Genomic DNA, 26,410 nt, shown 5'->3' with positions numbered 1-26,410 from the left:
TAATTTTCATTCAACTAGTGTAAAAATACCTTAGGAATTTATGAAAATAGCATTTATAAGCATTTTTAACAACCAGATCATACAATAAGCCTTATGTGTGCAGCAGGAAAAGGAATGTAGTAGATTATTAGCATAAACAATGTTGGGATTTTCTCCAATAATTTCCCACATTTTAAGCCTCCTGACAGCATTTGCCTATTCTTCGTATGTGGCCAAGTTGATTTAAAAAAAAAAAAAACAAAGCTTGAAGCTCCCTCCTTTAGAACCGGCTGAAAGTTCAAGCCATAAGCAGGTAGCCTCCCCAGCCCATCCAGTACCCACTATAGCACACCAAGCCGCTCACCATCCCTATTCTCTCAAGCCATTTTTGGACGAGTGTGTAAGTCTGCCCTGCTTCCCACAGAAAAGCTTTAGTAGGTAATAAACTCTCTTAACACTTTGGTTAATATCAGTCTCAATATCCAAACCCAGCATTGGGGCAGGTTCCATCTTATTCCAGTGAATTGCAGAAAAGTGCAAATGAGCAACAAAATGTTTGAGGAGTGCCTTTATAACTTTCCTAGTTATCTATGAAACTAAAAATGGTTGCCATTGTATAGTTTGTTCTTAAATGGAAACTCGAGAACATTGATCTTTTCAAACTATTTCACTGAGCACTCCAAGCACAAAAGTGATTGTACTATTTTAAAATCCGATTTCTGAAAAGTTCTTTTATATTCTAGTATTTTTGTTATGCTTACTATATTCCTATTTTCACTTCATGTAAATCAAGGTTTTTACCACAGCTTTTATTTGGGCACAAAAAAGAACATGAAGAAATATATTCATATGGTGCATATTCATGAGTGGGTGGCAGGTTTCAGGGGGTATGAACAAGAAGTAACAAGTCCAAGGCAGAGTCACTTGCCCCCAGTACAGCAATCCAAACCATTTCTTTTTTTAATGGAAGTACTGGGGATTGAACCCAGGACCTCCTGCATGCTAAGCATGCACTCTACCACTGAACTATATCCTGGCCCCAGCAAACCCAGTCTTAACTGAAGTTTCATCCCTCCCAAGAATGAGATCTTTAACCAGTAACCAGTTAACCAGTAATTCTGCAATTTCTGGATTAAACACTAGTGAGGTAACCTGCAGGAAAAGACCCCTGCCCCACGACTCCCCAAAATAGGAGACCTGGCCTGAAACGACTCTTTTTATCTTTTTTTTTTTTTGCCAGTAAGTTTGTCTCACCCACTTTCTCCCTACAAAGCATTCAAAATTACACAGCTCCTTGAGAACCTTTCTATTCATGAGATGACATGATGATCAAGTCATGAATCATTGAATAAAGCCAATTAATCTTTAAATATACTGTTTAATTTTTGTATATTAGTGGAAGTCAGAGTCTGAAAAACACTGCTGTGCTGTTTGTATTACAGCCATCAGAATATTCTGGAATAGTGTGGAGGGAATAACTCAGGTACAAACTATAAGCATGTAGTCTCCCCATGGAAAGAAATCATTATAGATGCTTTCAATGCACAGAGCCTAACAGCACACTGTTTCTGTAATAAAATACTGAGACAGGATAAAACTGTTGGTGGAAGGAACATGATTCATCCAGCATTATGACAAGTGATTTATTAAACACAAGATCCATGATACATTTCAAATAAAACAGCAGCAGCAATTAAAGGTGAATCATACAAATACAATTATTGTTTTGATTAAATTCCATTCAAGGTTAACTGCTCATTATTCAGTTTCCAAGAATAAGACTCACTTTTCATTAACCATTGATTTATACAACAGCTTTGCCATTCAATGGAGAATCTGACCACCAGTTCTCCTACATTATTTCTACCACAAAATTAAGTCCCAAGTAACCTGTCACTCTCCTCCTATTAACAGTCCAGTCCCTTAATGTCCTGCCTTCTGTGTTCACAGTCAGCAGGTAGAGCTTTCTGTCCTATAATCCAGTGGCCTGTTTACAGAAGGGCACCCTGAACGTGAGTCTGATGAGTTATGTCATAGTTTTACATTATTCTCTGCCCTTCCCTGATGAAAATTCATACACTATCAAATTTGATTTTTTTTTTCCTCCAGGAAAGATGGATATGAATGAACCACACCTTATCAATCTGGCCCCTTCATCTTGACTCCTTCCCACAGACCATCATGAAGGGCCTGTAAGAAAGGTATAAAATCAACAGATTTCAAGCATTCTCTTAAAAATCATGAGTAGCCATGCAGCCTTTTTAAGACTACTCAAAGTATTCTGTATTTTATTAGAAGAGACTGGGCCATTTCCACATATGACCTTGATCCTGTGATAAACGCATGTCCTAAGTTTGAACATGTTATGACTTGCAATTATTCTGTAATAGCTCAGGTTAATGTTGGAGAACTTAAGTTACTCCTAGTATGGGTTACTGGATGTATGCTGTGTTGTCAGATGTGGTCAAAAAACTCATATTCATTGCATTTTTACAGATTCTCCCCAACATGAATTCTTCGGTGAACCCTGAGTACACAGTTTCTTAAACGTGTTTTCATGTTTAGTATATCTGTATAGTTTCTTTCCTGCACCTGATGAGAGCAATCATTTAAAACTTTGCCACATTCATTGCATTTTTAATATGAAGTATTTGGTAAACTCTGAGTTTAGGCAACACCTAAAAGTCTTCAATAAATGTGTAAGGTTTTGCCTAGTATGGAGTACCTGATGATTGGTGAGATGTGAGCCCTGAGTAAAGGTTTTACACACTCATACCATTTGTAAAGTTTCTCTCCAGAATGGCATCTTTACAGAGTACTCCAGTCAAACTGTTCTCTAAAAGCCTTCATGCACTGAATACATTTCTGTAGTTTCTATCAAGTATGAATTTTCTCATGAAGCCTAAGGAGTGAACACCTGCTAAAAGCCTTGCCACATTCATTACATTTGTAATGTCTCTCGCCAGTATGGATCACTTGATGGTAAGACAGGCTTGAACGCAAGATAAAGGCCTTACCACACACATCACATTTGTAGGGTTTCTCTCCAGTGTGAGTTCTCTGATGATATGCAAGGTGAGACCTGTGACTGAAGGATTTTGCACAGACATCACATTTAAATGGTTTGTCTCCTGTATGGATGACTTGATGGGAAGTTAAGGTTGATCGCATGCTAAAGGCTTTGCCACATTCATTACATTTATAAGGTTTCTCTCCAGTATGAATTCTCCGGTGATTTACAAGGTGTGAATTCTGATTGAAGCCCTTGCCGCAGACATCACATTTATGTGGTTTCTCTCCTGTATGGATGATCTGATGGGAAGTTAAGCTTGACTGCACAGTAAAGGCTTTGCCACACTCGTTACATTTGTAAGGTTTCTCTCCTGTATGAATTCTCTTATGATTCACTAGTTGGTAATTCTGACTGAAGCCTTTGCCGCAGACATCACATTTATGTGGTTTCTCTCCCGTATGGATTACCTGGTGGGAATTTAAGGTTGATCGCATACTGAAGGCTTTTCCACATACATTACATTTGTAAGGTTTCTCTCCAGTATGAATTCTACGATGATTCACAAGGTGTGAATTCTGACTGAAGCCCTTGCCGCAGACATCACATTTATATGGTTTCTCTCCTGTATGGATGATCTGATGGGAAGTGAGGCTTGAACGCACACGAAAGGCTTTCCCACAGTCGTAACACTTGTATGGTTTCTCCCCGGAATGGATTCTCTGATGGATTTTAAAGTGTGACTTTTGACTGAAGACCTTCCCACATACATCACATTTATATGGTTTTTCTTCTTTATGGATTATCTGATGTGTAGCAAGAGTTGAACCCTGAGTGAAGGCTTTGCCGCATTCTTTACATTTGAAAGGCTTCTCTCCAACGTGAATTCGTTGGTGGACCCTGATGTCAGACAGGTGCCTAAAGTCCTTACCACATTCAGTGCATTTGTACGGCTTCTCTCCTGTATGAATTCTCTTATGATTTGTAAGGTGTGAACGGTTTATAAAAAACTTCCCACATTCATTACATTGGTAAGGTTTCTCTCCAGTATGGATGACCTGATGGTAAGTTAGACTTGCATGCATACTGAAGGCTTTGCCACAAACATCACATTTGTACGGTTTCTCTCCAGCATGAATTCTTTGGTGAATCCTAAGATAATACCATTGCTTAAATGCCTTGCCACATTCAAAACATTTGTATGGCTTTTCTCCAGTATGAATTCTCTCATGATTTGTAAGGTGCGAACAGTTTATAAAAACTTTCCCACACTTATTACATTGGTAAGGCTTCTCCCCAGTATGGATGACCTGATGGTAAGTGAGGCTTGAACACACAATAAAGGCTTTACCACGCTCATCACATTTGTAGGGTTTCTCTCCAGTATGAATTCTCTGATGACTTGCAAGGGTTCCATTTTGACTAAAGACCTTGCCACACTCATTACATTTATAGGGTTTCTCTCCAGTATGAATTCTCTGATGAATTCTGAGTTCTGAATTTTGACTGAAGACTTTGCCACATACACCACATTCACACGGTTTCTCTCCTGTATGGATTATCTGATGTCTAACGAGGGGCATGTCATGATTAAAGGTTTTGCCACACTCACTGCGTTCGTAAGGCTTCTCTCCAGTGTGAACTCTCTGATGAACAGTAACGTTTGAATTCCAACTAGTAAGTTTGCCACATACATCACGTTTATATAAATTTGCTCTTGTATGGATTCTCTGGTGTCTACGGAGGGATGAGCCATGATTAAAGGCCTTGCCACACTCATTACATTTGTACAGTTTCTCTCCAGTATGATTTCGCTGATGACTTGCAAGATCTGAATTTCGACTAAAGACTTTGCCACATTCATCACAGTTACATGACTGCTCTCCTGTGTGGATAATCTGATGCCCAGTGAGGGATGAGCCCTGATCAAAAGTTTTGCCAAACTCATTACATTTGTAAGGTTTTCCCCCGTGTGCTTTCTGGTCCTGTGTCAGTCCTGAAGGATGGATGAGGGCATTCTCATGTGTATTTGATATGTTAGTTTGGTCACTAGGAGGAATTCTTTCAAGCAGTGACGAGTCAATACTGTTGACAGACTTTGCGACCTGATTACATTGAAGAACTTCCCCTTCAGTTTGATGTATCAGAAGTTTATCTCCAAACCTGGATCCAAGCCTGCTTTCAACGGGCTTCTTTCCTATATCCCTTCTCCCACACTGACTTCTTTTATCAGTGAGATTTTCTATACAGGTTACAGGCATTTGTTTGTCATTTCCTTCACCATCTCCACACTCAAATTCCTGTGTATTTTCCTGGATTTCCTGGAAGTAAAAATCTTTCATTTCATGGCTTTCATGTCTCCCCAACCTCACTGTTTGGAATACTTCTCTGTCACTGTTCATTTTAGGTTGTAATTTCTTCATCACATGTATATGAAAGATATCTACAAGATATAAAGAACCACAGATATTCTATTAATTACAGTTTGTAAATACATAATTTCTTGTTGAAAACATAATCTTAAACCAAAACTAATAAGTTATGAAACTTCCCAAACACGATGTTCAAAATTTAAGGAACATTAAAGGAATAGGATTCCTTACTAAAGAAAAAGTGATCACATGTAATTCAAAATAAACTTGTATGGAATATAACCTTTAAAAACTGAATCACAGTGGGGTGGATATAGCTCAGTGGCAGAGTGCAAGCTTAGCACATGAGTGGTCCTGGGTTCAATCCCCAGTAACTCCATTTAAAAAAAAAATTGTGAACCACTAAGTTGGACACTTGAAAGTTAAATAATATTGCAAGTCAACTATATCTTAATTAAAAAATAAAGATATGGAATTGAGAAAAATAAAAACTATTAAAAATTTAAAAAATAACTTTAGGGTAGTCTAGTTTAAAACACAAACCTCTAATGATGCACAAACTTTATGTTAGTTCTCAAAGAAAGTGCGTTTTTCCACCATTATCCCAAAGCACACACCAACTGGCAGTAAGCACACTGCTGTCTCATAACTGACAGAAAAGTATTATATTATGTATGATTTTTTCAGACTTGTACATAAGTAAATGCTGAAGAAGAAACAATATACTATAATGGTAAATAACCCCAAAAAAGTTTATCTGATGATTAATGTAAACAAATGGCAGTTTAGAATTGAAAGACAAAAGTATCATTGAGTTGTTCCCTATCTAGGCAGTAAGTTTAAACTACCTAGTTCATTGGCCCCAAAATCTACTTAATACAGTGTGCTTTGAACATTTATGAACTATGATCAGAGACAATGTTGTTAGGATCAATTACAAACAAAAACATACAAGTTATAATGTAGACAAAGTGATATTTCACAGTAAACATGAACATTAATATAGTCTTTTAAGCAAAAGTAATTTTTGAGTCTTTACTATGGAACATGAAATACTCTAAGGCATCCAAAAGCACCAATTACCATGATTTTTCAAATAAGGCATTAGACTCACAGGGTTAATGTACATAACCTCAGTTCACCCAGAAAATAAGTCAAAGAAATAGTATTTGAACCTGGACCTACAGACTCACAGAATGTGTTCTTCAGCATGAATTGTCCACCCAAGCGGTGTAGATCACAGATTTCAAATAATACCAAGGGTTTAGAAAGACAATTTTAAGGGCGATACAACAACTGAGCTGGAGGGTGGAGTGGAGGGTACAGCTCAATGGTAGAGCACGTGCTTAGTGTGCATGAGGCTATGGGTTCAACCCCCAGTACCTCCATTTAAAAAAAAAAAGGACAGAGCTGTATAACTAACATTACTCACCATCCTTCCTGGAAATGGTTTCTGAGTCACCATTTCTGTGCATATTAATTTAGGTTTCGTCCAGTGAAATTAGTTCATTGTATGAATACATGCCTCCCCCCCACCCAATATGAGCAGTGTGGGAAGACAGCGGGATGGGTGAGAAAGGGCTCTGGAAATGGGGGGCTCAGGAGAAGAAATTCAATAGGCTAGGAAATAACATCCACATCAAGGCACCACATGAGGAAAAGTCAGAACTGGGAAGGCCGAGAAGCGGGGACGGGGAGTAAAGGACCCGTGGGAGCAAAGCTTGTGACTGCATGATGGTGGAGGGCAAAGGACATACTCAACTTGGAAGAAAAGAACTGGTTTGGCAGGTAGCACCATATTTTCTCACTGTTAACCACTGAATAATATGGTGGGCATGCAACAAAAAAGGAAATCTAAAAAAGAGAGAGTGTGATGTCATATGGAGAAAGCAGGTTTTCATCTGTAATAATATTTAATACAAAATGTACCAGTTTTAATATCCATCAGTTCCATTTCCAGGAACAGATATTCAAGAGAAAAAATACAGACATTCCAGAGACATTTTCAGGAATGGAATAAGCAGGACCTGGAAGGGAAAAGCAGGAAAGGGCCACCCAGAGAAGACAGATGAGTTTGTTCTGTACAGGCTCTTCCAGACACAATGAGATCTTATCAACAGCCCAGCGAAGTAGGGAGACACGGTTTCACAACGATGATCTCCTGGCTGGGTGGGCAGCAGGGCTGTTCCAGGAAACAGACAGAACAGGAGGTCTTTTCCAAGGCAGACGCATTTTAGGATGTGATCATTTTAGTTAAAAAAGAAACCTGCGGCAACATGGATCACAGATGGACTGGGAGATCGTCATTCTAAGGGAAGTGAGCCAGAAAGAGAAAGAAAAATACCATATGATATCACTCATATGTGGTATCCAAAAAAAAAAAAAAAAAAAAAAAAAGAAGACAAATGAACTTATTTACAAAACAGAAACAGACTCACACAGAAAACAAACTTATGATTATCAGAGGGGGACAGGTTGGGAAGGGATAAACTGGGAGTTGGAGATTTGCAAATACTAATACATAAGAAATAGATAAACAACAAGTTTACACTGTGTAGCACAGGGAACTATAGTCAATACCTTGTAGTAACTTACGGTGAAAAAGAATATGAAAACAAATATATGCATGTTCCTATATGACTGAAGTATTGTGCTATACCCCAGAAATGGACACACTGTAAACTCACTATACTTCAATAAAAACATATTTTAAAATAAATTAAGAAAAGAAAAGAAAAAGAAAGTTGCGGAGGGTATAGCTCAGTGGTAGAGTGCTCGTTTAGCATGCACGAGTTCCTGGGTTCAATCCTCAGCACCTCCATTAAAAAGAACTAAAAAACAAACAAACCTAATTCCCCTCACGAAAAAATTAAGTTAAAATACATTAAAAAAATAAAGAAAAATCTTGCTAACTAAATTATTAAGTATCTAACATTTAAAAAGAAATTTAACAATTTGATATATCAAGCCTAAGGCTTCTTGTTTGGTATTAAGAATAATAATGTCCCCTTTGCTGGGCTGCTCTAATCCCTGGAAATCATATCACGGGATCTCTTAACAAAATCTCTGCCATTAAAAAGAGACGTGTAAAGTTGCTGGCAAGACAGCAGACCAGTAAAGTCCAGGCACTCACTTATTAGCTCAAGGAGACACTAAGTTAACAACAATTTACAACAACAACAAAAAAACCCTTTGGACTAACTGAACTTCAGGTAAGAAGGTGGAGCACCCAAACAAACACCTATGCTCAAAACATAAAACGAAAAAGTGTAGGAACAGTCATGACAGTTTGCTGGCTTTGACTCAATCCCTCCCAGGCTCAGTGCAGTGAGATGGAACAGGGGATGTCTCCCAGCTCCCAGCTCCCCCCTTAGGAGGAAATGCAAATCAAAGCCTCAAGGAGATTGCACCTCACACCTTTAGAATGGCTATTAACAAAAAGACAAGAGCTAAATTTATCCCTTCCCACCCTTTCTCCTGTAACTATAAGATTGTTAACCATGTCTGCTAAATTTGAGTTTGAGATTTACAAATGTTAGCCACAATATATAATAGATTTAAAAAGAAGTTTCTTCTGTATAGCAAAGAGAACTATGTTCAATATCTTGTAATAACCTTTAATGAAAAAGAATATGAAGATGAATATATGTATGTATATGCATGACTGGGACATTGTGCTGTACACCAGAAATGGACACACTGTAACTGACTATACTTCACTTGAAAAAAAAAAAGACAAGGGCTAGAAGCATTGGGAAGGCTGTGGAGAAAAGGGAATCCTACTGTACTGCTGGCAGGACTGTAATTAGTTATGGTCACTGGAGAAAACACCATGGAGGTTCCTTAAAAAAAAGTTGTTTTAAAGTACCACGTAATGTAGCTATTTCACATTTCAGTGTATGTCAAAAAGAAATGAAATTGCTATGACGAAGAGAGATCTGCACCCCTATGTTCATTACAGCACTGTAAACAAGAGCCAAGACATGGAAACCACCGAAGTGTCTAACTAACGAATGAATTTTAAAAAGTCTGGTTTCTTTACATAATGAAATATTATTCAGCCATTAAAACAAAAAGAATCTGGAGGCGCAGCATGTGGAAATAGATCTCTGCTTACTGGAATTAAAATTAAAAAAAAAAAAAAGAATGAAATCCTGCTATTTGTACTAACATGGATGGCATTTGAGGAGCTTATGCTAAGTAAAATAAGTCTGAGAGAAAAACAAATACAGTGTGATCTCTCTCATACGTGGGGAGGAAAAGGCCAAATACGAACAGAAAGCAAAATAGTGATGACCAGGGGCTGGGGCTTGACAGAAACAGGGAGATGTTAGTCAGAGAAAATAAACTTCAAATTGTAACATGAATAAATTCTGGGGATCTAATGTGCACCATGGTGATTACCGTTATCAATACCATATTATTTACTTGGAAGTTAAAAGACAGTAAACCTTAAAAGTTCTCACTACACACAAAATTGTCAATATGTGAGCTGATGGATGTCTTAACAAACATGTGGTAACCTTTTTGAAATATAAGTGTGTGTCAAATCATCACATTGTACACTTAAACTTATATCAATGTTATATGTTAATTATATCTCAAAGCTTAAAAAGAGAAAACACAAAGGAATGCACACAAAAGATTCTGGTTTATCATGTGAATGAAAAGAATTTAAAAAGGAAAATAAAAAAGATCTCAGGAAACAAAAATGGAGCTGGAAAGGTAGAAAGAAAAAATTAAGTTAGAGATATACAAAAGAGAACTTTAAAACTACAAAAAAAATCACAAAAATAAAATTTGGTTCTTTGATCAGATGGACACAATTAATGAACCTTTCAGTAGATTAGACTCAAATCACTAATATAAAAATGAAAGTGGGGACATTACAACTGATTCTGCAGAAATCAAAACAATTAGAAGAGGACAACTCTATGCCCAAATATTGGAAAATTTAGAAAAAAGTAATAAATTCCTAGAGACACACCACCTATCCACTGGGTTATGAAGAAATAAAAAACCTGAAGAGACTGACACCTTGTAAGGAGATTGAGTCACTAATCAAAAAATCACTAATCAAAATCAAAGGAAACCTAGCATAGCATCACTGCTGAATTCTACTCAACACCTAAAAGAGTTAAGTTCAGTCTTAACAATCTTCCTCAAACTCCCCCTCAAAATTTTAAGACCAGGGAATACTTCCAAACTCATTCTATGAGGCTAGAATTACTCTAAAACCAAAGCCACATAAAGGCACTACAGGACAACCACAGACCAGTATCTCTGATAAACATCAATGCAAAAATCATCAGTCAAACAAGAGTAAAACAAGTTTAACAATACATTAAAAGAATTATGCAATCTAACACAAAAGGATATATTCTTGGAATGCAAGCATGGGTCAACAAATGAAAATCTTTCAGTGTAAAACTGCACATTAAAAAATGAAAGAAAAACATTACACAATCATCTCAATGGATGCACAAAAGCATGTTAACAGCCTTTCATACTAAAAACACCCAATATAGTAAGAATAGAAGTAAACTACCATAACACATTAAAAGACATATAAAAAGCCCACAGCTAACATCCTACTCAACAGTAGAAGACTGAAAGCTTTTCCTCTCAGATCAGGAACAAAACAAGATACACTCACTTTCAGTATTTCTATTAACATATAGCTGGAGTCCTGGCCAGAAAAAAGGACAAGAAAAAAAAGGCATTCAATTAGAGAAAGGAGAAGCAAAGTTATGTCTGTTTAGAGATGATATAAACTATAATGTAGAAAACATGCGATTCTGCCCCAGAAAACACGCAGATATAAATGATGAATAAATTCAGAGAAGTCAAAAGATATAAAATCAACATGGAAAAATTTTTGTTTCTATACATTAATGATGAACAATCAGAAAGAAAATAAAGAAAACATTTCCATTTAAAACAGCATCAAAAAGAATAAAATACTTAGGCACAATCTTAGTCACATAAAAGATTTGTACACTGTAACTAAAAACATTGCTGAAAAATATTAGAAAAGATAACAAGTAAATGCAAATATCCCTAGTTCATGGATCAGAATATAATAATGTCAATATGTGAATACTAATAAAAGTGATGAAGAGGTTCAAACATCTAGGCATGTATCCAAAGGAAGCACTACTTCAAAAAGACGGAAGTTTCTCAGTGTTCATAGCAGCACTATTGACAGTAGCCAAGACAAGGAAGCAACCTAAATGTCCGTTGACAGATGACTGGATAAAGAAGTTGTGAGAAATACAATATACAATGGAATACTACTGAGCCATAAAAAGAATAAAATAATGCTATTTGCAGCAACATGGATGGACCAAGAGATTATCATACTAAGTGAAGTAAGCCAGAAAGAGAAAGAAAAATATCATATGATATCATTTATATGTGGAATCTAAAAGAATGATAAAAATGAGCTTATTTACAAAACAGAAATAGTCTCATAGACATAAAAAACAACCTTATGGTTACCAAAGGGGAAGGGGGGTATAAATTAGGAGTTTTGAATTAATAGATAGACACTACTATATATATACATATTATATATATATTATATATAATATATATATATAATATATATATATAAAATAAGCAACGAGGATCTACTATTCAGCACAAGGAATCATATTCAATACCTTGAATTAATCTATACTGGAAAAGAAACTGAAACAGGAAACACACACACATATATATACAATGAAAAACCACAAATAAACTTATTTAACAGAAACAGATTCATAGACATAGAAAACAAACTTATGGTTACCAGAGAGGTAAGGGGTTGAAAGGGATAAATTAGGAGTTTGAGATTTGCAAATACTAACTACTATATATAAAATAGATAACAACAGGGTCCTACTGTATAGCACAGGGAACTATATTCAGTATCTTGTAATAGCCTAGAATGAAAAATAGGAAGAGGAATTTGTCTATCAATCTATCTGAATCACTATGCTGCATACCAGAAAGTAACACAACATTGTAAATCAACTATACTTCAATTAAAAAAAAGATAAAACTACAGAATAATAACTGAAGATCATTTAAAAATGATATTCAAGCAATACCTAGCAAAACCACAATATCATTTTTGGAAAAAAAGTACTTACATCCTAGGACATACATTGAATCTCAAGACACCAGGAATATCAAAATCAACCCTGAAAAGAACAAAGTTGAAGGTCTCACACTTCCTTACTTCAAAGCTTCCCAGAAAGCAAAATGAATAGAAAGAGTGTGGTACTAGTATACAGACAGAAAGACCAGTAGAAAAGATGTGAGAAATACATGCTTGCATATGTGGTCAAATGATGTCCCAGAAGGGTGTCAAGGTTACTCAATGAGGGACAAGCAGCTTATTGAAAAAGAAGGTGTTGCGAAAATTAAGATACCCACTTGTAAAAGGACATAGCTGGACTGTTACATGACACCACATTAAAAAAGCAACTAACAATGGAACGAAGTTCTAAACATACAACCTAAAAGCCTAAAACCTCTAGAAGAAAATGTAGAAGAGAAACTTCATGACACTGGACGCATCAGTGATTGAGCACACATCATCACAAAAGCACAGGCAACAGAAGTAAACACAAATAAATGGGACTACATCGAAATGGCAAACTTCTGTGTGTCAAAGCACACTCGGGAGAGTCAAAGGACAATCTGCAGAATGGGAGAAAATATTTGCAAATCATGTGTGTGAAAACAGGTTAATACTAAAACTTATCAAGAACTTTAAAAGGGTCTGCTGACCAATTTCACAATGGGTGTTGGGGGGTGGGGGACATTCCAAAATTCAATCCTCCCACACATTGCAAATAAGAAAACAACACAAAGAGCATGATCAGACAGGAACCTGATGATTAAATAAACACCAACTTCATTTAAAATGCACAGAAACGTACAAGATGAAAGTAGCAATGGCTTAATCAAAACAAAACACAGTCCTTCACTGAAGGCACCATTCAACTTCATAAGCTCCCTCATTAGGATGCTTCGAAATAGTATTTGTTGAGGTTGCATAAACAATGACACATACAGGGGGGGAATAATGTGGCATAAGCAATAAATAGTTCAGTCAGCAGCCTCAGAGACATGAGGACGTGAACTTGGACAATGCTGTCCCAAGGAGAAATTCCTACACCATTTATTGAGGCTCAGAGGGGACGATTATCAGTACATGAGAACATCGTCACAGTTGCTCTTGAGACGTGCTTTTGTAATACTCCTCAAAAGTGGGGGGAAAAAATTGGAAACACATCTTGCTCAGTCAAGGTCTTGTGATACTTTCCATCTCAGGGTCCTGGAACACACTGACCAATATGCTCAGTAGCTTCAAGTGGTAGAGAATTATACTGTAACATATTAGTGGAAAAATTTCCATCAAGAATGCTCTGTTACCAAGTAAAACCCTTCCATCAAAGATGGCTTATCATAGCAACAACAACAGCAAAAAACAAAAACAAAAACAAACAAAAAACCAAGCAACCAAACAAACAAACAAAACCAACAACCAACAACAACGAAAATCTCAGGATGAAATTTGAGACTCTAATAATGTGCATTATAAAAGCAATTTGGGGGGTGGGTGGGTGAGAAGGGTATAGCTCAGTGACAGAGCACATACTTAGCATGCATGAGGTCCTGGGTTCAGTCCCCAGTACTTCTATTAACATAAATAAATAGATAAATAAATGAAAAGCAATCTCAGAGGCAAAGTCATGCAAACTAAAGAAAACATGACATCGAGAAGAGTCTACATTCCCAGGCCAGGTAAAGAGGTCAAAGAGTGAGAAAAAGACAAGATATGAGGGCCAGATATTATAGACCCTTAATGTGGGACCCTGCGCTCTACCCAGATGCCAAGCTCAGAGCCTGGAAGATTCATATATGCTCCCCCGTAGGACTGGGGGGTCAAAGAGACTCTCTCCATCCACTGTCTTTACAGTTTTCCTAAGTAACAAGCACAGAAGATCCCACCCTTTTCCCCTCTGCACACCCCCCTGAAGGAGGAGGCACAAGCAGAACAGAAGAGAGGGCTGAGGGACCTGAGCAGGCAGGCAGGGCTTGAGGCAGGTCTGTGCAGGGTCTGGGGCGACAGATGGAAACAAAGGGCAGTCAGCGTTTCCCATCATTTCATTAGTTCTTCCAAGTACAGCAAATGAGGATGAAACTGAGATCGGGCCAGGGCTCAGGACTATGAGCCTTCAGCTCTTATCTACATAGACAAAAAATGGAAAATCCCATGGATCAAGTACAGAAGAAGTGATCAAGGGGGAAAGATATTCCTTTGAAACAGTTCACCACATGCTGCTCAAATAAGGCAAGGAGCTGACAGGAGCCAGACGGCAAAGAGATCCTGGCAAAGACTCTGCCTCTGTCTCCGGTGGAGCTGCAGCACCAGAGAAGTGAAAGGATGAATTTTACATGTTGAAGGACAGTGTGGTACGTACGGGAGAGGAAAAACATCCTCCACGAGGTCACAAGTAATAAACTTGTCTTCCCAAAGAACTCTCCGACGAACGGAGAGATTTCTAAACACTGTCAACACTGTGGCCTCCTCTCTGCCCTTCTGAGATCTGACCCAGGTTCGTACTTTTCATACATTCCCACCTGTTCGGCTTTTTTTATCCTCACGTCACTCTTCACAGTCCAAGGTGCTTGCTCTTGCTCCAAAATGCAAATAATATTCAGGTCAGAAACCAAAATTCCTGCCTCTAAGAAGAAAAAATGATGTGCTATGGGTTTTTCAGAATCCCAGCTCTCTGATCAGCAGAGGAAAGAGTACATGAAAAACGGATCTGGAAAACATTTCACAAATTCATTCATTCACTGCTTGCCTCCTCAGAAGGCATGGGGAATAGTATAATGTGCAGACATCTAGTTCTCTTCCAAATAGGGAATCAAAAGCACAGGGCAGAAAATGGGGAATTGGATATGTTAAGTTTCCAACTGGGCTTCATCAGTATTTCAGCTGTGGAACAACTCTCGGTGCAACATAAAGTGGGCAGATCAGCCGAAGAAAGAGCAAGTTTAAACTCCTGGCACGACACCATGAAGCTTTTCATGTCTGAGGCAACAGGGATTTCAGATCAGTCAAGCAAAACACAGGCTCCCAAGAGGCACACAGGGAAAATGCAGACACCTAAGAGTAGATCCTGAATTCTAGAGGGCAGTTCTCACCCAGCGAGAGCAGGTTCCTGCAGGTCTCCAACATCACGTCCCTGTACAAGATCCTCTGAGCAGGGTCCAGGCACTCCCACTCCTCCTGGGAGAACTCGATGGCCACATCCTCGAAGGTCAAACTTCCCTAAAATGAAAAACATTTCCCCAAGGGGCCATGAGGAGACCTCTTATTTGCACACAAAATGAGAAGAGAGAAGGGTAAGGATCAAGTCAGCTGAAGTGTGTGTTCTGACAGATCCGGGGAAAGGTATTTGGAGTGAATTATGAGTCTACAATTTTAATTCCTAATGCCTTTTCATAAAGATTATAATATCCTTCATTCAGTGTGGATTACTCATTTTTGTGGACAATACATGAAAAACATACAAATAAAATTCAACCACAGGTTGTCTACGCAGAAGTGGTAGATACTCTGTTCTACACACTGAGTGATATTCACTAGATGAGCTGCGGTCTGAGTGCTGCCATCAGAGACGGCGAAGTCCACAGTGGCTTTAGGGAGAGCTGAATACTTAAATTATGACAATGCTAACAACAAGGACTAAAGGTGTCTGAATACTTCTTATGTGCTAAGCGTCACTCTAAATGCTTTACATGTATGAATTTGTCATCTACGTAACAGTTCATTAGAGAAAGGCATGTTCCTATCTTTCAAAGGAGAAAACTGTGTCACACTCTGTCACTTGAACTAAACTGACTAAAAATATTTTAAAAACACTGATTCCCTCCCCCACCCCAAAAGGGGGTATAGCTCAAGTGGTAGAGCACATGCTTAGCATGCATGAGGTCCTGGGTTTAGTCCCCTGTATCTCCTTCAAATACAAATAAATAAATAAACCTAATTACCACCCCCTGCCAAAAAAAGATTGACAAATACTTAGCTAGACTGAAAAGAAAGAGAATGTTCAATTGACTAAAATCAGATATGAAAGAGAAATCGTAACTGAATCACAGAAAATTTTAAAAAGGATTAAAAGAGAGTGCTATGAACAATTTTATGCCAAAAAAATACATAACCTAAAAGATACGGGTAAGTCCCTAGAAACATATACCCTACAAAGACAAAATCATAAAGAAATAAAAAATATGAGCAGAATCATAGAGATTGATGCAGTAATCAAAAACCTACAAGGCAAGGATGATTCAACATTAAAAAGTCAGTATTGGGTACGGCTCAGTGGTAGAGTGCGTGCTTAGCATGCACAAGGCCCTGGGTTCAATCCCCAGGGCCTCCATAAAACCACCACAACAATATAATACACCACAATAGAATGAAGGAAAAAAATAACACATGGTCATCTGAACTGGTGCAAAAACAACCATCTGACAACATTTGACAGCATTTAGAGATAAAAATGTAAACTCTCTCAGTTTAATAAAAACCACATACTGAAAGCACACAGCTAACATCAAAATCAGTGGTGAACAATGAAAGCTTTTCCTCTAGGGTCAGGAAAGGCCAAATATGCACACTCTCTGCACTACTAGTCAACAAAATACTGAAGCACCGAATCAGAGCAATCAGACAAGAAAAAGATAGAAGCAAAATTATCTTTTTTCTTGCAGATGACAAGATCTGACACGTCCAAAACGATACAGATTCCACGAGAAGAATGTTACAAATAAAAAATGATTTTAGAAAAGTCCTAAGATACAATATCAACACACAAAATTCACTGCATTTCTATACACTCACAATGAACAATCTGAAAAGGAGACTGAGAAACAATCTTTTTTACCATAACATCGGAAAAAAAAAAAAGAAAAGAGGCATAGGAATAAATTTAGCCAAGGAGGCGAAAGACTTCTACACCCAAACCCACTAAACTTTGCGGAAAGAAATAAAAAAATGGTATCTAAGCCGCTCTCCCTTCTGAGATGGGATCACGCATTCTATCCATGAAATGCGTACCTCTCTAAATAAACTTGCTTTCACTTGAAAAAAAAAGATACTTAATGTTGGGTGTCCACGCCACCCACAGTGTTCTATAGATTCAATGGAATCCCTGTGAAAATCCCAATGGCAATTTTTGTAGAAATAGAAAAAAAATATTAAGTTCACACGGAATTTCAAGGGACTCCCAAATGGACAAAATAGTCTTGCAAAAGAAGAAAGTTGGATGACACACTGTTTTCGATTTCAAAACACTTTAAAAAAAAAAAGCAAGATGGTATGGTACTGCTATAAACACAGATATATAAACGAATAAAACAGACCAAGATATTGAAACATGAACCCTTGCATATATGCCAAACAATTTCTGACAAGGGAGCCAAGACTACACAATGGGGAAAGGACATTCTTCAAATGGTGCTGGGAAACTGGACATCTACCAATAAAAGAATGAAGCTGAAACCTCACCTGCATCAAACTTAAAAAAAAAACAAACCTGTGTGTGTCAAAGGATACAGTCAACAGAGTGACAAGACACCTCCGAGGAATGAAGGTGATGAAAACAATTTCAAGAATCTCCAAGTGTCCCGCATTTAAGTGGATTATACAGTTTAAAATCCATGATGGAATAAAACACCCTCTATCACTGATGTCTCTAAACTTTCTATTTCATTCCCAACCATTAAAATTTTGAAATAGGTACTCACTCATTTAGCTTTAAGTCTACTACAAAACGTGAGAACTGATTTCCCCCCACTGGTCTCTTTTCCAGAATTTACCAGGTACTATGCATATAAATACCTGACTTCCAAGTTCAGCTTCTTCTTCTTTTCCTTTTTTTTTTTAATTTGGCTTTTTGGGAAGTATGTTTTTTGGGGGGTAATTAGGTTTGTTGATTGATTGACTGATGGAGGTACAGGGGATTGAACCTAGGACCTTGTGTATGCTAGGCAGGCGCTCTATCACTGAGCTATACTCTCCCCACCAAGCGCAGCTTCTTTCTCTGGTTTACAGACAGCGGACAGCGCACCCAGATGGGCCCCTAAACCCTCCCTGCTGCCCCACAGCACTGACTCTGGGTCTCCAACCCACGGGGGTGAAGCCCGCCCAGGACGCCGCCCGGGGAGCCGCTTCACACGTTCCAGGTCCTGGGGTCCCGGGGGTGGAGTCTGAGTGGGGAGGACAGGCGCTGAGGGAGGGCCCTGGGTGACTGTGGATGTACAGGTGTCAGGCAGGATACTTCGGAGTCAGACAGGATTAGCGAGTCCAAAGGGCATTTCAGGAAGGACAGACTGAGAATCCAGTGAGAGTACGACTTTACCTGAGAAGGGGCCATTCTCGAGTCCTTTTCTGTCCTCTCCATCCTCTCCTGGGCTTCTTCCTCGGGGAACATGAGTCTTCAGAAGTCAATCCTGAAAGGTGGAAGATGCTGCTTAATGCTGAGAACCAACACACCGCTTCCTGTGCCACAACCACACACACAGGGGAGACCTCACCACGTGGAACAGACAGTCCTCTGCTGCCCACTGTCACAGGAGGGACTCGCGACAGGAATCTCCACACACACACCAACAAGGGAGTTTCCCCACACTGTCCTCACATCACCCTCCCCTCCTGGTGAGCCCCTCACCCACAATGCAGCAGTGGGCGCCTCAGGGGGACCCGACAGCCCCCTTCAGGTCACAGACTAGGCCCTGATCCATCCCCACGCAGAGCAGAGCCCCCTCCCCCTCAGCCCGGATCCCAGCCCTCAGGATGGGAGGACTCAGTCAGGATGCTCAGTGAGGGACCCAGACTGGAATCACCGGGAACTTTAAACATTATTGAGGCAGGACTCCACACTGACTATGTGAAAGGGAATCTCTAGTCAAGGCACATACATGTGCCAAACACCTCATCAACCAGATGTGAAGCCTGGGTTGAGCACCTCTGAGAGGAGGCAAGCCCAGCACACATCCCCCTTTGTTTTTTCCAGCTTTATTGAGCTATAATTAACGAATGAAAATGATGTGTATATATACATATATATCTATCAGCTATACAATGTGATCATTTGACAGATATATGCATTGTGAACTATTTTTCACAATGAAGGAAGTAACACATCTATCAACTCACAATTACCATTTTTTGGGTCTGTGTGCTCAGAACACTTAAGGCTTACTCTCTACAAAAATTTCACGAATATAGTAACAGAGTATGATTAACCAGTCACCATCCTATATGTTAGATCCCCAGAACTTACACATTTTACAAGTTAATATTTGTACATTTTCACCAACATCTCCCCATCTTCCTCACCTCCCAACCCCTGGTAACCACCATTCTCCTGTCTGGTAAGGTGAGTTTGACTTTTTTAGAATTTACACATAAGGGAGATCATACAATAGCTGTCTCTTTCTGCCTGGCTTCATCCACTTAGCCTAATGTCCTCTGGGTTCATCCATTTTGTCATAAAAAGCCAAATCTCCTTCATTTTTATGGCTGAACAATATCGCACAATGTTCTCATTATCCATTTGTCCGTCGGCCAACAATGAGGTTGTTTCTGCATCCTGGCTGTTGTGAAAATACACACACGTGCCGTAATGGTCATGGGGGTGCAGGCGTCTCCTTCAGTATCTTGCTTTCATTTCCTTGAGATACACAACCAGAAGTGGAACTGTGAGATACCAAGCCTGTCCTGTTTTTAATTTCTGAGGAAACTCCATACTGTTTTCCACAAAGCTGTAGGTCCACACTGCCGCCAACAATGCACAAGGGTTCCCCTTCCTCGGTATTTTGTGTGCACGTGCCGTCTTGGAGACGCAGGGAGAGGACGTCAGGGTAACCACGCTGGGCTGGCAGCAAGGAAGGAGCAGCTGCATCTTCCCCGCTCTGATTCTTGGAACAAACGTTCCCTCTGTCATGGGATTTTGTGGCCCCTCTCAAGTTGAGCCCATACACCTGTCCCCACCAGGCCTTCTCTAATGAAATCCTTCCGCTTTCGGCTTTTGGCTCTGAGGAGGCCAAGGTGCAACTTTCTTTGGTCGTCCCAAATCTGGGTTCATCCGACACCAGCCACCTCCACCAATGAGACCAGAGATCAAAGTCGTATACCTGAGGTGCACTGGTGGAGAAGTCGGTGCCACATCTGCCTTGGCCCCCAAGATCGGTCCCCTGGGTCTGTCTCCAAAAAAGGCTGGTGATGACATTGCCAGGGCGACTGGTGATTGGAAGGGTCTGAGGATTACAGTGAAACTGACCATTCAGAACAGACAGGCCCAGACTGAGGTGGTACCTTCTTCCCTCATCATCAAAGCCCTCAAGGAACCACCAAGAGACAGAAAGAAGCAGAAAAACATCAAGCACAGCGGAAACATCACTTTTGATGAGACTGCCAACATTGGCCGACAGGCGCGGCACTGATCTCTAGCTAGAGAGCTCTCTGGAACCATTAAGGAGATCCCGGGGACTGCCCGGTCTATGGGCTGCAATGTTGGTGGCCGCCACACTCACGACATCATAGAGGACAGCAACGGTGGTGCGGTGGGATGCCCAGGGAGTTAAGAACTACAAAGGAAAATGATCTAATAAAGGGTTATTTAACAACCAAAAAAAAATCCTTCCATGGAAGCTTAGGACCCATCATTTCTCTTCTGGACTCACATTAACTTAGTAAGTCCCCAGACACTCAACAGTGAACCACCTACTCTGCTATGTAATTTTATGAAATATATACCAGGCCCCAATAATGCATGTATTTATGATGGAATAACACACAGGAGGATACCCAGGGACCCACTAGACCAGAAGACATAGTATGCTCATTCACAGTGACCCCAATCCAAATACTGTCATCTCCAGAAATTAACATGAGATGTCTCCAGTGATACACATGCCCCAGTGAGACCCCAACATCTTTCAAGGAAACACTCCAAATCCTCTTTTGTGTCTTTTATAGTGGATCTGAAACTTTCTACACTTGCACAGTGATTCCTGCCCTCCTAAAAGACCCCACAGAAGTCACTGTGTGGAGTGGAGGCTGGGGGGCATCTGCTAGATCCAGGCCCTCAGGACCAAGGCCCCCATCCTCCTGCACCCACAGCCCCCAGGTTTGCTCAGGCCTTGGATCAAGTTTCTCTCTGTCTGACTCCACTTCCTTCGCTCCCCTTCAGGTGAGATCATGAGCTACCCAATTAAAGACAGGCATGCAAAGCTCAGGCTCAGCCTCTGTGTCCCAAGAAGCTGAGGTAAGGCATCACAGCACTGCAAACCCTGCAAGGCAGCTTGAAACTAGCCCAAACCCACTTCCAGGGGCTCCAAGCAGATGTCTCACATCCACATTTGGAACAGCTGGACACACTATTCATTAGGCTCCTCTAGGCCCACATTGCTTCCACAATCTTCCTGCAGACCTCACAGGCTCCCCTCCATGTTCCCCACTTCTCTTTCTCTCCTCCATGCATGAGTGACTGAGCAACAGGGCTACAAAGAACAGGGGCCTCCAGGTACAGGCATCCCAACAGGAAGGCACAAGCTGCACCCAAGGGACCCTGGGCATTCAGTATCAAGGTCAAGAAGCTGGCCCTCCTGGGAAAACGTATCAGTAACTGGGGACATCATGTAGCTGAGTTTTAAAGGCATCTAAGGATTGCTTGCACTGAGTTTCTGTTCTAGACTCCAATCTCCATGTTACAAGCAGGCTCGCTAAGGTCCAGAGAGAAGGTCTGGACATTTCAGAGAAGGTCTCAATTGAGCGAAAAGACCAGATATACCTGAATGCTTAGAAAGTAGCCTGAAGGGCCAGTGGGCAGAGTCTGCCTATAACACTCTCAACACTTGAAACACCAGGTCCTTCTCACATGTGCCTGAGCAAAGGGAACATCTCTTCCAAGGTCTCATCACACTGATACCAGGCACGTAGTTCTTCTTTTCCAGAAAAAATCACAGTAAAACAATTTAATAAGAATTGCAAAACAACAGCACTTGACCTGGAAAACATTTTAAGGGGTCAGCTTAGAAGAAAGCTCTGAGCAAACTTCAGCATGAACAGATGGGCTCTGCTGGAAGAAGGTTCCAAGCCCATCCAGCCCATCCTCCACCATCTGCAGAGACAGTCAAGAGGGACCTGAGGGAACAACTTCATGTCACCTTCCAGCTCACTAATTTAACAGATCACCAAAAAGGGAAGAACACGGAATATCAGGCTAACTGGTAAAACTAGGTTTTGACCATTAATGTAAAAGATCATTGACATCTTTACCAAGTACTCGTCAAAACAGTCTAAAATCAATAGTTACCAAAGAACTTTTCCAGTATGTAAGAGAAAGAGGAAGAAGCACACAGCACCGAGTAAACTTCAAAAAAATTTAAAAGGGAAATAATTTGTGGTTTTTAAAAAGTCCAAAAATTCTGGTGTCAAAGATGGAAAAATTGAGAATATATCGTATTTAGAAAAGAATGACATGAGCTGATTATAGAAGGCCACCAAAGCTTATTTCAGAATTTATTATTTATAGAAAAGTAGAAATTGAATATACTGATTTATTACAAGATAATAAATAAATACAAAGAAATCAGGAAGAAAAAAGCAAATCCAACACAACCCCCCCCCCCACTTTTAATGTTCCTCTAAAGAGGCACCGTGTGGTGACAGAGTCAGTCATTTCTTACCCCACGTGTCCTCTCCCCTGATCTCTACTCTGTATCACGAAATGGGAAGGGGGTGACTCACAACTCAGTAAATCAAGTTACTGCCCCCGGGCTGAACAGGGGCTGCAAATGTAAGTTATCTTCTGATACAAGTAATTACAAAATAAACAAGCCTTACAGATAGGAGTTTTGCAATTCTCATCCTCATCTGTAAAATCCAAACAAATTTTAAATGTATTAGATACTAAAGCCACAGATCAATATATCACGACTTAATCACCCGCATCCAAACAACTCAGCACCATCTGCATCGTGTCCCCCTCTACCCGCACTACTGTGTGTTTCCATTTCATTCCTTTTATCTGTCTCCCTCTTTTTGGTCCCCTCTACTCTCCTGCTGACTCTCCCCTCCTATTTTTTGGTGACAACTGTCCTGCCCCACTCGGCAACTTGTGCCTCCTCTTGTTGCTCCTTCTGTCCAGCCTTTCTGATTGCCCTAAATCTTTATGTTATTTCTGCCTCTTTCTTCCTACATCTCTGCTCCCTCTCTGTTCTCCCGGCTAACTCCTTCTATCCTGCTACCCACCTTTCCTCCTCACTCTCTGGAACCCCAGGTGGCTAGACTTTCTTTCTGCTCTCTCTTCCTCTGCTCTTCTAGTCACTACTTGCCCTTTCTTTCTCTCCCATCACCATTTTCCAGCAGGGTGGAATTTGGGATGGAAGAACCACGAGTGTCACATGGTTGGCCCAGGTCACCTCACCCTACACGGGGTAGGGGAAGGGCTTATTACGAAGGGGAGGCCCGCGGAGCGGAAGGACTGGCCTGAGGAGGACGCGAGGACAGAGGGGCTGGGAGGGAGGGGGGTTTCAGGAGAGGCCGGGCTCCCCAGAATCCCGGGACCCCCGAGAGGACGCAGCCTCACGGGAGCGGGGCGGCCGGCGCCGCCCTCCAGGGGCCGAGAGGGCGAGGCTGGGGGCGCGAGTCCACCTCGCGGAAGGGGACGTTACATGGGGGGAGGAAGGGTAAAGGGTTTTATGAGGGAAAATATGACAAAAGGCGGTGTCTCCGTGACCGAAGGCAGAAAAGCCAAGGGCAGAGACCAGCCTCAGAGCGGTTTCAGACGCGAAAGAAAAGATCCCCGACCTGGAGCGGCGCCGTCTATACAGGAGGAGGGACTTTACAGGGCGGGCAGAGGTTAGTAAAGGGTTTATGAAGGAAAATATCGCGAAAGGCGGTGTGTCCGTGTCCGAACGAAGAAAAACCAAGGGCAGGGACCAGCCTCAGAACGGTTTTAAGCCCAAAATGACATGAACCCTTTCGAATTTACTTAGGGTGGAAGAGCAGGTGCGGGGATTTTAAATTTCGCAGTGGCTCCCACACTCTGAGGACGTATGGGGGGACCCCTGAAGTGCAGATTTACTACCTTAGAAAGAAGAAATTCACGCACCTACGTGGGATTTCAGCTCCCCGTGGTGACCTCCGCTCCGCAATCCACTTCCCGGTCTGGGGGAAACTGCGCAAGCGCAAAGCGCGTTGGCCGTGACGCTTGTGGGAGGGGACTGAGCTCGGCGCTAGCGGAGGGGCGGGGCGAGGAGAGAAGACGGGTGGGCGGGGGGGCCAGGGGCGGGGCTGGGGCGGGGCTTCTGCTGTCCCTCTGCCTCTCCTGCTAGACGTCCCTTAGGGATTTGGAGCGGTGTCTTTCGATCCTTGAAGAGCAGCTTTGCTTCCTGCTTAAGATCGTTGAAACAAAAAGTAGTCATCAGATCCATTAAACTATAACTGGCTTAGTAAATCATAATCTGTAACAGACCTCGCTGATTTAGCTCGCTTTAATTATTTTTACAAAACTTGCACATCCTCAAGTATCATGTAGCTAAAGAGGTTTGACTAAATTTTGTTGTTCTTAAACTTGCAATCATCTGTGCCCACTTCGAGACCCAGCTGGTTACAACTAGTTAGAACCACAGACCCTCCAACTGGGCATCTGTGAGTGTCTACTCTGTGACAATTTGACATCAGAGGGCCAAAAATACCCCTTTCTGAACAAGCAAACAGCCCTTTTCTGAACAGGAGTCCCATGATGAAGGCTGTAGCTTAGTTGTGCCAGCGCAGAAGAATTTATACATACATATGTTCTTTTTAATATTCTTTTTTCATTACAGGTTACTACACGCCATTGAATATATATGTGTAAATTCTTCTCTGTTATGTTTTTTTTTAATTAAAAAAAATTTTCCCCCTAATGGAGGCACTAGGAATTGAACCAGGGACCTTGTGCTCGCCAAGCATGAGCTCTACCACAGAGCTATAACCCCCACCCCACTAAGCTATACAACCCCAGCCCCCATCCTATTCAATACATAGTAATTTGTATCTGCCAATCCCAAACTCCCAACTGTCATATAAGATTGTTGCTGAAAGGTCAGTCCCCATCCTTGACGAGCCAAGTAATTCAGAGACCGGGTCTTGGAGCTTAGAAGAGGGGACTTGGAGCCAGGCAAAGGGGACTCGCAGCAAGCTAGTTCCTTTAAAACTGTGAACCCACCTTGGGGATGGCGTGGGGTGGGTATATAGCCATAGCTCAAACAATAAAGCATCGATAACAATCAACAGAATCATTTTCTCATCAGAAGACAGAATGGCGTCATGATGCCTCCAAAAGCCCAATTCTATGGAGGCCAGCGGTTGTGGCTCTTTCCATCTCTTTATCTTATAAGCACCCAAGGTGTGGTCTTCTTGGTAATTCAGTCTATTTTGTAAGGTTAAAGTCCTGTGAACGTCTCCTTGGAGAACAACTCAGAGACCAAGCATGATCATTACTTTCAATTACTGGAATAAAGTAGGAACAGTAAGCTCAATAGCTTTAGTTTTAACAGTGGGCCTGGAGCTGTGCGGAGCACCTGGTCAGTTAGGTCAGTTGACCGTTTAAACGGTGAGCATAAGAATAAGCAATATGTTTGCCTAAATGTGGCCATTTTATTAGCCCTCCTTCAATATCACTTATATGTGGAATCTAAAAAAATGACATAAATGAACTTATTTATAAAACAGAGACTCACAAATACAGAAAACAAACTTATGGTTACTCATGGAGGGAGGGAAACAGGGGAAGGAGGGGTAAATTGGGAGTTTAGGATTGGCAAAAACCCTGTTTCTTTATCCCTAAATACCCAAGGCCCTTGCCTTCAGGGAGGAGGATTTGGTATTTTTTCTCCAATCTCCTAGCATGGCTGCCTTATGAATAACCCTTTCCGCTGGAGCAGATCTTCGCATCTTTGGGTTTGGCTTGATGAGTGTTGGGCAAAT

At 40.8% G+C, this 26,410-nt stretch overlaps 1 protein-coding gene and 1 pseudogene across 1 annotated transcript; one reads left to right on the top strand and one right to left on the bottom strand.

Annotated features, from left to right (window-relative positions):
• Positions 1-1,606: 1,606 nt before the first annotated feature.
• Positions 1,607-24,639, bottom strand: LOC102535011 (uncharacterized). Its single transcript, XM_015242763.3, has 4 exons — positions 24,552-24,639; positions 18,792-18,882; positions 15,574-15,700; positions 1,607-5,432 (listed from the first exon to the last, which is right to left on the bottom strand). Exons 2-4 carry the CDS (start codon positions 18,861-18,863, stop codon positions 2,857-2,859), a joined length of 2,775 nt encoding a protein of 924 aa, XP_015098249.3. The 5' UTR covers positions 18,864-18,882; positions 24,552-24,639; the 3' UTR covers positions 1,607-2,856.
• On the top strand, positions 20,439-21,018 carry LOC102534765 (large ribosomal subunit protein uL11-like; annotated as a pseudogene).
• Positions 24,640-26,410: the final 1,771 nt, after the last annotated feature.

Source organism: Vicugna pacos, chromosome 9, assembly GCF_048564905.1.
Source record: "Vicugna pacos chromosome 9, VicPac4, whole genome shotgun sequence".
In the NCBI taxonomy this organism is placed as follows: Eukaryota; Metazoa; Chordata; class Mammalia; order Artiodactyla; family Camelidae; genus Vicugna; species Vicugna pacos.
Note: the sequence above shows the minus strand (reverse complement) of the source record. Positions and strands in the feature narration are given on the sequence as shown.

Coding starts and splice junctions, on each gene's coding strand:
- LOC102535011 (XM_015242763.3), bottom strand. CDS start 18,863: ATGTTCCCCGAGGAAGAAGCCCAGGAGAGGATGGAGAGGACAGAAAAG. Junction 15,701..18,791: donor CGAGAATGGCCCCTTCTCAG/GTAAAGTCGTAC, acceptor TTTTCATTTTAG/GGAAGTTTGACCTTCGAGGA. Junction 5,433..15,573: donor CAGGAACCTGCTCTCGCTGG/GTGAGAACTGCC, acceptor TATATCTTGTAG/ATATCTTTCATATACATGTG.